Source organism: Anoplophora glabripennis, unplaced genomic scaffold, assembly GCF_000390285.2.
Source record: "Anoplophora glabripennis isolate ALB-LARVAE unplaced genomic scaffold, Agla_2.0 scaffold511, whole genome shotgun sequence".
In the NCBI taxonomy this organism is placed as follows: Eukaryota; Metazoa; Arthropoda; class Insecta; order Coleoptera; family Cerambycidae; genus Anoplophora; species Anoplophora glabripennis.
The window spans coordinates 258,594-273,584 of NW_019416595.1; the positions used below are offsets into that span (position 1 = coordinate 258,594).

Genomic DNA, 14,991 nt, shown 5'->3' on the forward strand with positions numbered 1-14,991 from the left:
AAAAACTTGTTCCCATATTTATTTAGCCATACCCATATATAGGTCTGGCCGCCCAGCTAAAGAATGAGCGCGCGGACAAACGCGGCACAAACACAGACGTACTGAGCGACTTGGCCATAAATTCAGTTGTCAACAAATGATCTAGCAGTGCAGTGCAGCAATGAGGAATTTGGTGTGATTCAGGTAATTTTAATTTATTATAGGCACCTTCTATTAATCATTCATATTACAAATGCTAAAGGGAGAAATAAGAGGGATATTTTGTTTACTAATATTATTACAACATGGCAGTTTAAAGGCCTCTTGAAATGGAACAAAACGAAATTTACCAAAATTGTTTGAGGACATAAATAATTAAAATATGTTGTTGACCAAATGAACATATAATATAAATTTTCTACACATTATATACAAATTATTACAATATTTTACCTTTGGCAGAAAACATTTTTAGGGACGCTTAGGAACTAATAAAATTTTATTGTTAGGCGTTTTTATACATGTTCAACCGATTTCGGGAAGACTATACATGTCACTTATTCAATTGTATTTGTAACTTATTTTTAATATTGTATATTTTTGCAAAACGAACAAGTGAGACGAATTTTATCTAGTACGACCTTTGGCTATAAACTATTACACAATGAGATTGATTGTATAAATCTAATTAGTGAATTATTCTTTCAAATACCAAGAAGTTCATCCCGACATGTTTTAATCTTTAGGCTACCAATGGTCAATACCAACATTCTCTTACGTTCCCCTTTATATGTAATGTGTAACAACTTAAATAAAATCTCATTATTATGTGTTATACATTGTTCAAGTTGTCCTTCAGGATGTCGGACAAGCCTGTTGGATGGCTTCTACTTCACAAAACACCTTCCTATCATAAGGCAAATGCATTTTTCCGAAAAAGTAAAAGTTGCACGGTGCCAAATCAGGCGAATATAATTGACAGTTAAAATGCGATTTTTAGTCAAAAAATCGGTCACAAGTATTAATCGATGATGTGGCACATTATCCTGCAAGAAATGCCAAGTTCTTTCTGCGCGATATTCTGGCCGAATACGATGAATACGATCCACCAAAAGCCGAGTTAAAATTGTGCATTAGCGGTTTAGTCCAGTGGAATGAACTCTTTGTGAACAATGCTCTTGGAATCGTAAAAACAAATCAACATTGTCTTCACTTTGGACTTCTCTACAAGATATTTTTTGGGTTTTGGCTCGCCTGGCACTTTCCACCTCCTTGGAAACACCATCCTTGGCATCCTTGATGATGTCTTTCGAATGTTGAATTCTGAGCAATTTTTAGTCGTCAGTCAACTTCTGCTCAAATGTTCGGCCAAAATGTTCAATTCCAATTCCATGAAATTCAATGAAGATTTTGGCCAATCTTTGATAAATTCACGGACAGTTTTGATGGAATAACCACGGAATAAAAAATCGTCACCATAAACTTGGTTTATCAACTGAAACGATTAAGTTTAAAACAAAACTTTTTGTTCAATGCTCATTTTTGTACCGATGACAAAAACATAGTGTCACTTCAGAAGCAATAAATTAGCTTCTATTCCTTGTTCCTATTATGCGTCCCTGTATCTCTAACAATAACAAAAATATGGACTCTGACGGATACAATTTACGAAACGCGATACAAAAGACAGTAATGAAATGAATAATATGTTACCTTAAACGACTCAATCAATTATAGCAATACGTGACTTTTCTCTTTCCTTCTAAGCTCATACCAATCTTTCGTGTTAATGACAGACATCTTTTATGCCAGTATTATGGAACAAAACTGTTTTTGTTGAAAAACTTCCCTAATGTAAGGTAATTTAAACCGTTTTAGTGTTTTCTTGGCGTGCTACGAGCACTTACACTACTTGCTGTGTCGTCTGACTAAGTAATGTATTTGCTTTAATGTGTATTATTTTTGGCCGCGTGCATGGTAATAATACCTTGAACTTGAATGAACCCACAGCTCCATCTAAGAACCGAGACGAGTTATATTTACGTGGAGACCTCACAATCGGATAAATGTGGATTAATTACATTTAATTTTCGTTCATTAGCCAAGTTATAATAATTGCTACATGTCTCCAATGAACTAAAAGAGATACTCGTATACAGAGTGAGCCGAATATACGCACCACCTGTCTCAAATTCGATACTTTGCCATTCATATCTCAGGTAAAATAGCTGTAGCTGTATTGTCTGTGTTTATTTCTTGGAAGAAAGATTTGAGAAATGGTTATAAAAAGAAATATACGAGTTTCGCGGATATCAAATATCTCTAACATATTTTGAATTTTTTTAAACATGTTTTATTACTGACCTACCTTTCGCATTTTTTACATCTATTTTAAACGTACTAAACTAATTAAAAACGTTGCGTTCGAATTATTTTTTTCTAAAACTACAGCTACTACAAAGAGATCTAGTTTCCACATTTTACTTCAGATAACTTCCCCTCTCGTATGAAATAAACGCATATTACCAGACAAGAATTATACAGGGTGTTTCTGAAATAAGTGCGTTCCTTGAGAAGGGCGATAGAGGGCACGAAAATGAGCAACTTTTATTAAGGAACTAATGGTCTAAATGCTTCCGTTTTCGAGAAAATTAATTAAGAAAATTAACTATAAATGAAAGCCGCCCTTGTTCATCTTGTGCACATGCACGGCCAGAATGAATCGGACTCGCTACATGCGTAAAGCGCTTCTCTAATTGGCTGACATTCAAGTTGACTTCTACAATCAAGTAAATGTGATGGTAGGTCAGTATGTCTTGTATTCCTTAGTTGTGTGTTGCAGTATTACTTAGCCGGCATATAAAATGTTTTCTGATTAAGAACTATAAGATAAGAGATAAGGTATTAATGTACGGAGAATATCAGTACAATTTAAATGAGACTTGTCTTTTGTATGCGGTTCGTTACCGTATCAGTCGACAACCTCACAGTAGAACAGTGCAAAAGGCAGTTCAAATGTTATGAGATACCGGGAATATCCACCTGACATATGAAGGTCGTGGATGGAAAAGGCCGCAACATGTTTTCGACAACGAAGAAAATATCATAAACCTCGTTGAGGAAGATCCGAGGCGCAGTACTCGCGACATCGGCCGAAAAGTGGGTGTATCTAACAGTACTGAGGGGCCTGTACTACGGGAACAATTATTACACCCCTATCATGATCTACAAAGGGTTCAGGCATTAAATAGCAATGATTTTCAGCCCCGTGTGGAATTTTGCCAGTGGTTTCGAGACATCAAATAGCACGAGATCCGGATTTTACAAGCAAGGTGTTTTTTACGGATGAATGTTGTTTTACTAGATATTTCTCGTGCAGTTTGTGAATTTTTTCATACCAACTTTCTGGAAAGGTGAATAGAACGAAATGATCCTGTACGTTGGCCAGCACGAAGTCCGGATATGAACCATCTGGACTTTTTGTTTGGGGGTGTATGAAACAAAATGTGTACCGAACATTGCCGATGCAGCATACCTTCAACAACGGATTTTTCGCTGCAGCTAATGAAATTCGACAAATGCCGGGAGTATTTGCACGCATGCTAACTAATTTTGACCGTTTCAACCGTTTGGAAGCATAGTTTCATGGAACAACTGTGAACAATTTTTGTAGAGCATATAGTCTATTTGGTAAGTAATTCGTTTATTCGTTTGTTCGTTTAATTTTTGTGCTATTTTTAAACGAGATTTGAATAAATTTTCGAGCACAAAATTTAAACCGTCAAAACGTTGAAAGACGTTGCTCTAGTAGCAATAACACATTTTAGATAAAAACCAGAACGAAATTCAAGCACATACTTCGATACACCTTTGCATTTTAAAAATGGGTTTTTACTTTTTTCTTTCTTTTAGAGAAAAAAGTTAATTCTAGGACAACAATATCAGAACTTACTTAATCCGAATTTATATATTTACCTCTTCAATTCTAATATATTCTTTTCAACTAAATCGTTTTTTTAATTAAAAATTTAAATTATAATCTTCGATATAACCATATTTACATGTACTAGAATCAACAGTAGCAACATTGGAGCGCTGAAAAGCCAATCAGTGTAAGTCACTTTTCTCTGGAAATTGAGTTACGTATTGAAGGTTTCTTTTTAAAGTTGAAATATATGTATGAAATGTTATACAGGGTAGGAAAGTACCGATGGTCTAACTGAAGTTACGTGAGAGCGATAAAGTAAGCCATAGAGATCCATGTGATAGACAAGGATGGGTATAGTGAAGGCGTCTAATAGTCACCGCCCATTTCGCCCTTCCACAAATAAGAAGTGGATCTTATTTGTGGAAGGGCGAAACGGGCGGTGACTATGAGACGCCTTCATTATAGCCATCCTTCTCTATCTCATGGATTTCTATGGCTTACTTTATCGCTCTCACGTAACTTCAGATAGACCATCGGTACTTTCCTACCCTGTATCTCTATAAAATTAATTATTAGTATCTTTCCCGGAATCTTTATTTTATTACATGTTTTACAAATCCTTAGCCAATTTTCTCATTTTCTATATTCAGTGACTTACACTGATTCGCTTCTGAGCCCTCCATATGTAGTATACCGAGAGTTTATGAAAAAGTTCATCACAGAAGTTCACTGCTGTGCTGAGGTCTCTCAACTCAAAATTCCATCTCGCAAAAATAATTATCGTCTAGGTTTTATTAGAAAGTTTATGACGTGGAAATAAATATTGGTATAAAAATTTAGGACAAACAACTTGCATGTACTTACAAATTATAAAAGATTTATTTATTTTGAAAGAAGCTGTTTTAGAAAAATGCTTATACTTTTCAATAATTTTTTAGCAAATAAACGAATTTTAAAAAATTGTAAGACATTTATTTTCAAAAAATTCTAAATTGTTTCCGAAGAACATTCATAATTTTCAATAAGTTTTAACAAATATTGATAAAAAGAATGGACTATTTACAAACACATTCATTTTATTTTTATTTTACTTGTATCTTTAATTTAATAGCCTTATTACCCTTTATTGGTTCAAATTTTGTTAGTTAGCTGATCCTCTACTGAACCTTTAATAATACTAGTACTAGTTAAATTTAACCAAACGATCACATGTTGCTGCAGCTTGTTACTTAAATTTCAGCTTAATATGACAGCGTAAGTAGTTGCCAACTACATTTGTTTTTTTCCTTATGCTTATTTTGAGAAATTAACCTTTCCATCTTATATTACAGTGTCTAGCTTCTCCTCATTTCTTTGGTAAAATTCAGTGTGAAAGACTTCAATAATATCGCTACTGGCGATGGTGGTGGTATATACTTAGTACTCCTGCTACATATTTCTATGAATACGTACAATATTATGCCGTCCAACAATTAATAAAAATTGTCACTTCGCCTAAAACGAGCACAAGCTTGTATTCAGCAAGAAAGATGGCATTTTGAAAATACTAATTAACATTTGATTAACTTTTCTGTGTTTTTGTCTTATTGTTAGAATTAAGTATATTTAGTTCTCATAAAATTTAAACATAACATTGAGGATTAAGTGACCAAAATATTGTAACAAACATATTACGTTAGAAAGAGGTTATATACAAAGTGCCCACATTTTAAACAAATATCCGCAAATCCTTAAGAAAAAGGATACAAGGTATGCAAGTTATAGTTAAAACAAATATTCTTTTATTTCTAAGTTTTCAAAGATTTCTGTAAGACAGAGTTAATGGACAGATTCTCCTTGATTTATTTGGCGTTGTGTATGATCTTCCTTTAAATTTAAAAGAGACAAATATATTTTCATTTAGTTAGCTTAATACGAATTACTAGACGGATAGGACGAGATAGGTCTGTAGTATGCGTTGTCCACATCTCACACCTCTCGACTTTGTTTGGGATTATCTCGAGTATGAAGTTTGTGCTACACCAGTGAATACTCGCGAAGAAATATGACATCGAATTCGAAACATTTCAAGGACGATAGAAGCCTTTTATGCATTGAACAAACGGCAGCGGATTTGGACACTAACAAAATATGTTTTTTTAATAAAATTACTTTTATTTTTGTGATAATCGGTAATTGTTGTTTATATTGCACCCTTACAATTCTTATTATTTTATTGCCCTCAGTTCAGTACCGTTCTTCAAAATTTGGTTAAAATATATTCGAAAATGCGGAAATAAAAAAATAAAGACTTTTTTATTATAACTTTCGTACCTTTTTTTATCAAGGGTTTCCAGATATTTGGTTATATGAAACTTTTTGCTTAAAATTACCAATTAAAACGGAGACGCCCTGTATCAGATAGCCAAGCGTTTGTATAACACAGCCGTTAATTACTGCAAATATACCGTTCAAACCTTCTATCACTAATAGTAAAAAGAGTTCTATTCAAATAAGTAACAATGTATGTATAAAAAAAATGTCAACTTATACTCACACTTTTTTAAATAATAGGGGAAGGTAGTTTTCACGTAATTGTCCCGTACATTATTATAATAAAAAATGAATCACTATTATTTTATCTACCGCACAGGAGGTATTTGAATAACCTGTGTGGAGGTATTTGAGATAAGCAATCGTTAACTGATAACTGAGACAAAAGTTACAAAGACGTTTTATCATTCGTAGGTATGTTTCAATGACCTTTGTTTTTGAAACTCAAAGTGCGACAATATTTATACGTTCTACATTTAATTGGAACAATGTTGTATTATTCATTCATCAAAACATTGTTCGTCTTTGTCAAGGCGAAGTATCCAATTGTTGTTTAATACTCGTAATAACTATTCTCGGTTCATATCATATCAATGTTGTTAAAAAGATTAAAATCCTTATCTGGATGCCCTTATTTTAAAACAAAAGTTTTTTATCCAAAGGCGGATAAACACGAAAAGGAAACTATCTAATTTTTAATTCAAATCATCGTACTGATATAAAGAAAGATGTTGTTTTTAATAATGAGTTAAAATTCATAAAAAAATATACTAATAAATAATCAATATCCTGAGAATTTTGTTGAAACAGTCTAGAAATATGAAAATGACAAATTCTGTTAGACAACAAAGAGAAATTACATCCACAATAAATATTAATTAATTTAAGTTTATTTACAGTGTAAGTTTTTTAAACCTGACGCATGTCAACTTTTTTATTTGAAGTGATAGACTCGTACTTCCAAATGCAAAGTTGTAGGAAATAACTTGGCTAAGAAAAGTTTACAAATAATGTTTTCCGGTGTTGCCAGATTTCTTCAGTAGCTGCTTAAACATTTTTTTTTAAATGGCAGCACCGTATTTTTTATAAAACAAATTAAACACTTTTTTAGCAAATTAAGTGTTAACAAAAATATTAACTGAGGGTTATTTGAGATATAAAATATAAGCAACCCTGAACATGGCTGCAGATTATTTTCGTTGTTTTCGCTGATTGTTCTAAAACGGCTACTACAGTAAAGAAATATGATATCACATTCTTTATTTAGAATTTGAAGAATTATCAAATTATGCTAAAAAAAATACGGTATTGCCATTTAAAAAAATATTGTTTAAATAGCTACTGAAGAAATCTGGCAAAACCGGAGAATAGTATATTTAAATTTTTCTTAGTTATTTCCTACAACATTGCAATTGGAAGTACTAGTCTATCATTTCAAATAAAAAAGTAGGTCTAGGTTACACTGTATACAGGGTATTTCAGAAAGACCTCTCGTAAATAGAGGGGGTGATAGTACGACAAAAAATAAGAATTTTTTGCCTTATGAATTATATGACTATCTCCTCTTGTTTTCGAGATACAGAACGACAAAATAAAATTGTTTAAATCGAATTTTTACGAAAATTTACAAAGGGTGTGAAATATTTTTATGAAATTTGGTATTCCGGCATTTTTAAGGATGCCAAATACGCTGGTCTAATTAGTTTTTGTATATTTCATAAAGTGATACTCCATTCCTATTACATTTTAAGTTCTAATTTTTTTAAGATTAGGTTTTTTACCATTTGGACTCCAATTTCTAATGTACAATTTTATTTTCAAAAGATAATGTACTCTTGTTAGAATTTCCTAATGTGAACGGTTTTCCAGAAAAAAGACTTTTAATTGAGCTCTTACAATATTACGATGTATAAAAAAAATAAGTGACTATTCTCAAAGTAGGCTTATGTCAAAACTTATTGATGGATGTCTCATAAACAACGCATACAATCTTAGTAATATTTTACACTCTAATTAACTTTATATCAAAATTTTAGTGACAGTAACTACAGTCACTAACAATTACTAAAATTTTGATGTAAGGTTAATTAGAGTTTAAAATATTACTAAGAATGTATGCGTTTTTTCTCGAAAACCGGCCACATTAGGATGTTCTAACAAGGGTACATTATTTTTAGAAAATAAAATTATACATTAGAAATTGGAGCCCGAATGGTAAAAAACCTAACCTTAAAAAAATTAGAACTTAAAATGTAATAGGAATGTAGCATAACTAGCGCCCTCTATGAAATATTCAAAAAATAAGTAGACCAGCGTATTTGGCATCCTTAAAAACCCCGGAATATCAAATTTCATAAAAAATACTTCGTACCGTTTGGAAATTTTTGTAAAAATTCTATTTAAAGAATTTTATTTTGTCATTCTGTATCTCGAAAACAAGAGGAGATAGACATATAGTTCTCTTATTTTTTGTCGTACTATCTCCCTCTGTATTTACGGGAGGTCTTTCTGAAACACTCTGTGTAGTTGTTACTTAGTAAAAATATGATAAGTCAAAAACAATATAGATTGACTGATGAAACTGAAGGAGATACAAAAGTTTCGATCTGAAACAGGTATGACCAAAATAAATTCAACGTTTTAAGGTGCTTATAGTGGTACTGACATCTGGTACTGATATCAAAATTATAATCAAAAGTTTTGTATATTTATTACCTATCTTTTACTCAATATGTCATTTTATGATTTATTTTAACAGTTGCACAAAAAAAGTAGTAGTTTCTATCTTAGAGCCTGGTACCTTTTGATGTTCCATTTCTCGTGCTTGTCAGTCACAGATAAAAAACGTTAAAGGCGTTTTAAAAACCCTTTATAACATCTACCGAAAATATAAATAGGATTATGGCAAAAGAGAAATTATGAATTTAAAGAACGTTATGCCTACCACTTCTTTGACTATTTGTATAGGACCTGCCTTTTAATCATTTCTGAAATACCGATCCTTCCAACTGACTATTGTGTTTTATATTTACATTCAAAAAAACTTTTTAAGGATTTTGATTTACCAATGAGTGATGATTGTCACATTTTTTCAAATTCAATTGATGATACCTACGCGTGGAAAATTGGGAGAAAACATATTTAGGGTGTAATTTGTTTCATAATATATTAGAAATTAATGGATTTCAACATTGAATATTATTGAGTATCAAAATACAATTTTTGTAAACTTTTATAAAAAAGAAAACAGCGGTGAAGTAACTTGTACTTATTTATTGCTACCTGCATACAACTTTTAATTTGAGAAAACTTTATATACTTATCTAGAATAGATTTTTTAAAAAGTATGTATTCCTTCTTATCAAATCAATAGAGCATTAAATCTGTGATAAGTGATTTTCTGACAAATATACTAGTAGCAAACGGACTGTGCCATCATGTAAAAGACAGTCCTGTAGATATATGCTTATATGTTTCCTACTCCAATTTACCATTAATTAATTTTTTATAAACATTTATATGTAAAAAATGCATTTGTTTAGTTCTTTGCATATAAAACCTAAACTAACGAAGCAATTTGAATGCTATACAGAGACAATTTGTAGAGAATCGAAATACGAATAAAACGAGAGGTTGATCGATTCGACCGGATAATTAGAAACAAAGAAACCCCGGAAAAATTTTAAAATTTTGCGTTTTTATTTTAAAATTCGTTACTTCGCCTTTTTTTTAAGTTGTAAAGCTGACCCTGTGCACAAAAGTATGTATTATATGTATTTTTAGTGTGCACAAAGCAGGCGCTGTCGGACCATTAGTTTTGGCACAATTGCAATTTGAATTTTTTGGTGCACTATTTTGCAAAGTTTCTGGATGCGTTGGAGGTGATCCGATTTTAATTTTTCAGACGGATTTTAAAAGTAGAAGTTAGAAATATAATACTACAAAACGTATATTCTAATTCTCCGATAAAATGATGCGAAATAGGTGAAAAATTCCTCCAAACGTGCTCAAAAACGGACCAACTCGCGTAATTTTGCTTAAAATATCGATATTCTTCTATCACAAAAATTCTCTATGCTTCATTAGAAAAATTTAAACACTTAAATTTTCGCGAACCGTCACAAAAATATATCTGAAAACTTTGCATTTGGAAGTACTAGTTTATCACTTCAAATAAAAAAGTTGGCCTATGTTACACTATATACACTTTGTAGTTGAATCCAAACAATTTACCTTACCATACGCAAATAATTTACAAAATTTTTATTTTTACCAGTATATTTTTATACCTGACAATGCAATCTTTTTTACTTGATACTTTGAACTGCATAACGTAAGTAAGCATCTGATCGGTGGACCGATCACAAAGATAAACTGTCTAGTTTAAAATTGCTAAAAATACATTTTATGCTGTGGCTTCGCTTCCGAATTGTTGCAATTATTATAGCGCTGATTTTGGTTTAACAATTACTTAAAACGATTTGTTGTGAAGGGTCAGTATTTTACAGCGCGTGAGGCAGAGTTTTTCAATAAAAACATTTGCATTTATTTAAATATCTTTAAATAAAAAATAGAGTTCCTGTCAAGTTCATTGATATATTTGAGGGAATAAGCGATTTGTTAAGTGTATCTCACCTGGTGAATCGACGATCCAAGTTCGATGATAAGCAACATAAACACTAACGAATTAAAAAAACGGTTATACATAGTTTTTAATTTATGGTTATCACAAGGTACTTCAGCACAAATCACAAATTTCTAGTGGACAATGTGGAACACATCGTTCGACGACAAGCCGTGCAAAACCGCGCGAAATTTTTGTGCAATTAATAAATTAGTTCACATTTCTATGTTTAGTTTCCATAAATAAATACTATCAGTGATAATTGTGTTATGCGAATTGGGAAGATACGATACATTTATTTGAGTCTCATCGTTCGACGAGGTATTGCGCGCGTATCTGAAGCTTAAGTCTGTAGTGGTTTGTGATGTGCCTCGCTGGGTAGAGTTGAATATCAACTAGAGTCGACGTCGTGTAAAAGCCGGCTTCTGGGGTGTTGCAATAAAAAGTCAAAACGCCGAAACCTGATCCCAGCTTTGTACTGACACTACAACGGCGTAAAGCTGGCACACACAGCAGGGTGGGAGCGGCGGTAAATGCGTCTTCGGATGACGAGGGAGGGTGGTATACAGCACAGTGTTTTAGTTTATCTCAACGTTTATCAAGTTGTTAAAATATCTTTAACTACTTTTATGTCAGTTCGCTGTAAATAGAACATACATATAATGTAATCGCACAAGTATTAACTGTGTTTTATATGAAGTAAATAAAAAAATTAAGAAAAGTTTCTATTATCCGAAATTTTTTTTGTACATTTGTGGGTAATTTTTGAATTATCAATTCCAATAAAAACCATTACTTGTCAATTTGTCTTAAAGTTACTAGATTTTTCAGTAAAAAGAGAAATTGCTACTATAAAATTAAAAAATTAAAATAGACAACTTTCATGAAAATATGAAAATGCAATTTTTTTAGAACTGCATAAATTTTTAATCTATAACCGAGAATAACTAACAGTGGTAAACAAATTGATTTCTTTAATCCTACAGACGTTTAAAATTATGCAAATGTTTAAACTGTCACGTGTTCGAGAACGCATTGTGACGTTATTTAGTGTGACTGAGAACACAACCTGCTTCTCGCCCGTTTGCCGTCTAGCTTACAGTTCCCATGTCGATGAGACAAAACATAATCTAAAAAACGCCACAAGCAGAAAACCTTCTTTACTTACTATGCCCAAAGTTTACAGAATATTTATTCTGTAAACTTTGCTATGCCTATGCGGTCCGGCTGTCCAGGTCCATCGCACTAAATGACATCACGATTTAGCGCGGCAGCAAATACCCGTATAAAACATTTATTTTGTGAACCAAACCTGATTACTTAATTATTATTAATTAATAACTTCTCAGATATTTCTAATATTTTAACATAATTATATAAGATTACAGATTATCCTTAGACTTAAAAAAAAATATGTGCAAGTTACCCATTGCTTTGTATAAGTAATAAAATCAGTGATTGGAAGTATAGGAAGTCACCATTTTCTGAGATTTTAGTTGAAGCGAAATAAAAACAATATTTGTCTGTTTCTCCTGAAATTTACTTCACGAACAAAAAAGTTTCTACAAAATAATTTTTCAAATAAAGCGCAATTATTTTGTTTTTCAAGTTCTCTCCATCTCTCGATGTTTAACAGGCAACTTCATCTGGCATTGACTTAATTCCTGATTTAAGAACCTACCTATATCTTTTGGTGGCATTAATAGCATAAATGAAATATTAAACTGAATTGATAAAGTAAAGTCCCTCCTCAATTCAATAGACATTCACTAAATAAATTAGATTTAATGTATCTACTTTCTCGATATTCAAAACTTGTGTAAAAATAGTACAATCGATGCCAAAAGAAAAACAAATTTTTATTTCGATCTATATAGCACTTTAAATTGTTTATATGATTACTATGAAAACATGTTTGTAGCATTTTCATAATTAGTAAAAACACATTAAAAAAAATGTTTAATATACCCCCATATCTTGATGATTTGATATTTCCTCTGAATGTATCTCAGAAAAGTATTCTAAAAAAATTCGTCGGAGACATTTTAAAAATAGTTCATTGCATCCAATAAAATTTAAAAATTTACAGGTACCTACTTATTTGTAAATTAGAAAACTAATACCTATACCGAAACTTGAAATTCCAAAATTCCAATGTTAAAATTAATTGCTGTTTTATAAAAATATATTTTAATTGATCAATAGTCACTAAAGTTACAATAGTGGCCTACTTTTCATTGCATGATATAATGGTAGCTATTTTTCATTTTGAAATAAAGTGACAGCTGCACTGTTGATTTGGAAAGAGAATATACTTACATAGAATTATGTATTTATTTAATTCCGTTTGATTGAAAATAGTTATACAATTATACATTTTATTTAATTTAAATCAATCCAAATTAGTAATTAATAGTTAACAGTAATAAATTATTAAATAATGCCAGCACTTCGTTTGTCCGTCTTGATCCCTTTGCAGGGAAAATAATAAAGCAAATTTTATATAATTTTAGATAAATTTAGATAATTTTGGAAATAGGTATTTGTAATTTGTACAGTATCATGGATTTCAATCATAAAAATTCCATCAATTCTCAGGGGTTCCGCAAGAGCCAATCCATGGGCCACTGTTGTTTATTATCTTTATTAATAACCTAACTGAATGTCACGATGTCAATTATTGACTATATAAGAACGACTATAAGTTGTTCTTGCAAGTTAAATCTTCTACTGATTATACTAGATTACAAAACAATCTTGACAACTTATATAGTTGGTGCTCAAGTAATAATTTACCATTGAATGTAAGCAAATGTAAAAGTATGTCCTACAGTCGACGCAAAACTACTCTAGATTTCGATTATAAAATTGGTGGATCTTTTCTAAATAGAGTTACGCAATTTAGTGGTGTCATGTTTGATATCAGATTATCATTTGATAATTTAATAACAAAATCTGATTTTAAAAAATTAGGCTTTATTTTCGTAATTCTAAAGACTTTCACCATTCAGCATTTATACTTTGCAAATTAGAATTTCCATCGATTGTTTGGGGTCCCATTTATAATGTTTATAATATTCAATTAGATAAAGTACAACGGAGATATTTACAGACTTCATTTTATTGGATTTGGAATTTATCCTCCTCGTGGTACATCTCAAGAATTGTTGCTTTTCTTTTTTAATACTCTCTGTCGTAGACAAATTATGTTTTCAGTTATATTTATTATTAAAATTATAAATAATACCTACTTTAAATACAGATTCATTAGATATTATATCATAGATTTCTCTCTGTTTTACAATTACCCACACCTCGTATTAATTTACTAATGGTATCTCCTCTATATCAAATGATTTCTAATTATGAAAAATATGCAGATGGATTTTATATATTTTTTCATTCTATAAATAACATAAAAATGTGTTTGTTTAGCATATGTTTTCCTAAACTTTTATATGTTATTTAACTTATTTGTTTTATTTGCCTGTTATTGTTTATATTTCCGCCTCCCGATTTTATATTTTGATAGCTCTGTCTTGTAGTACTTATTACTTTATACTCAGTGCTAGTTGTCTTTTTTCTGATTTTATTAAGCTTTTATGCTTATCGTGTAATTGGGACTTTGTCCCGTTGGGTATTGTATTTTCTAAATAAATAAAATAAATAAATAAATAAATAAATGGATTAATTAATTAATTAATTAATTAATAACGTTCTTAATTTGATGATGCTCAATAAATACCTATAATAAGAGGTTTGTACAATGTATGGTCAGCTTTACGTTTACTAAGAAAATAAGATAAGATTCACGAAATGGTTGCTGATTTTAATTACGAGAACTCCACAGTATTTTTTTCCATGCGCCGTGCCATTCCTTTCATTTAACAACAATATGGAATGTACTTTCCCAAAAATGAAGTAAATTATTGTTGGACCTTGATACTGTTAAATTTTCCAATGACGTTAAATATTTCAATTATTATAAATAATGTATTTTTTATCCTTTTAATTAATTAAGCAATTGTAGACGAAGCGGAATATATTAAATACTCATCAAACTATTAGTAATTATTTTGATGGGAATTCATTCATTGAATTTACGGATATATGGATTGAAAACTAGTCGAATTATATTAGAAGGACG

At 31.0% G+C, this 14,991-nt stretch overlaps 1 protein-coding gene across 1 annotated transcript in view; it reads right to left on the minus strand.

The window, feature by feature from the left end:
- The window catches only part of LOC108911332 (plasminogen), a 79,163-nt gene extending 67,878 nt beyond the window's left edge, over positions 1-11,285 (minus strand). Inside the window, exon 1 of the mRNA XM_018716244.2 lies at positions 10,856-11,285. Coding sequence (XP_018571760.1) covers positions 10,856-10,927 — 72 coding nt within the window. The 5' untranslated portion in view covers positions 10,928-11,285. The remainder of the gene's footprint in view (positions 1-10,855) is intronic.
- Positions 11,286-14,991: the final 3,706 nt, after the last annotated feature.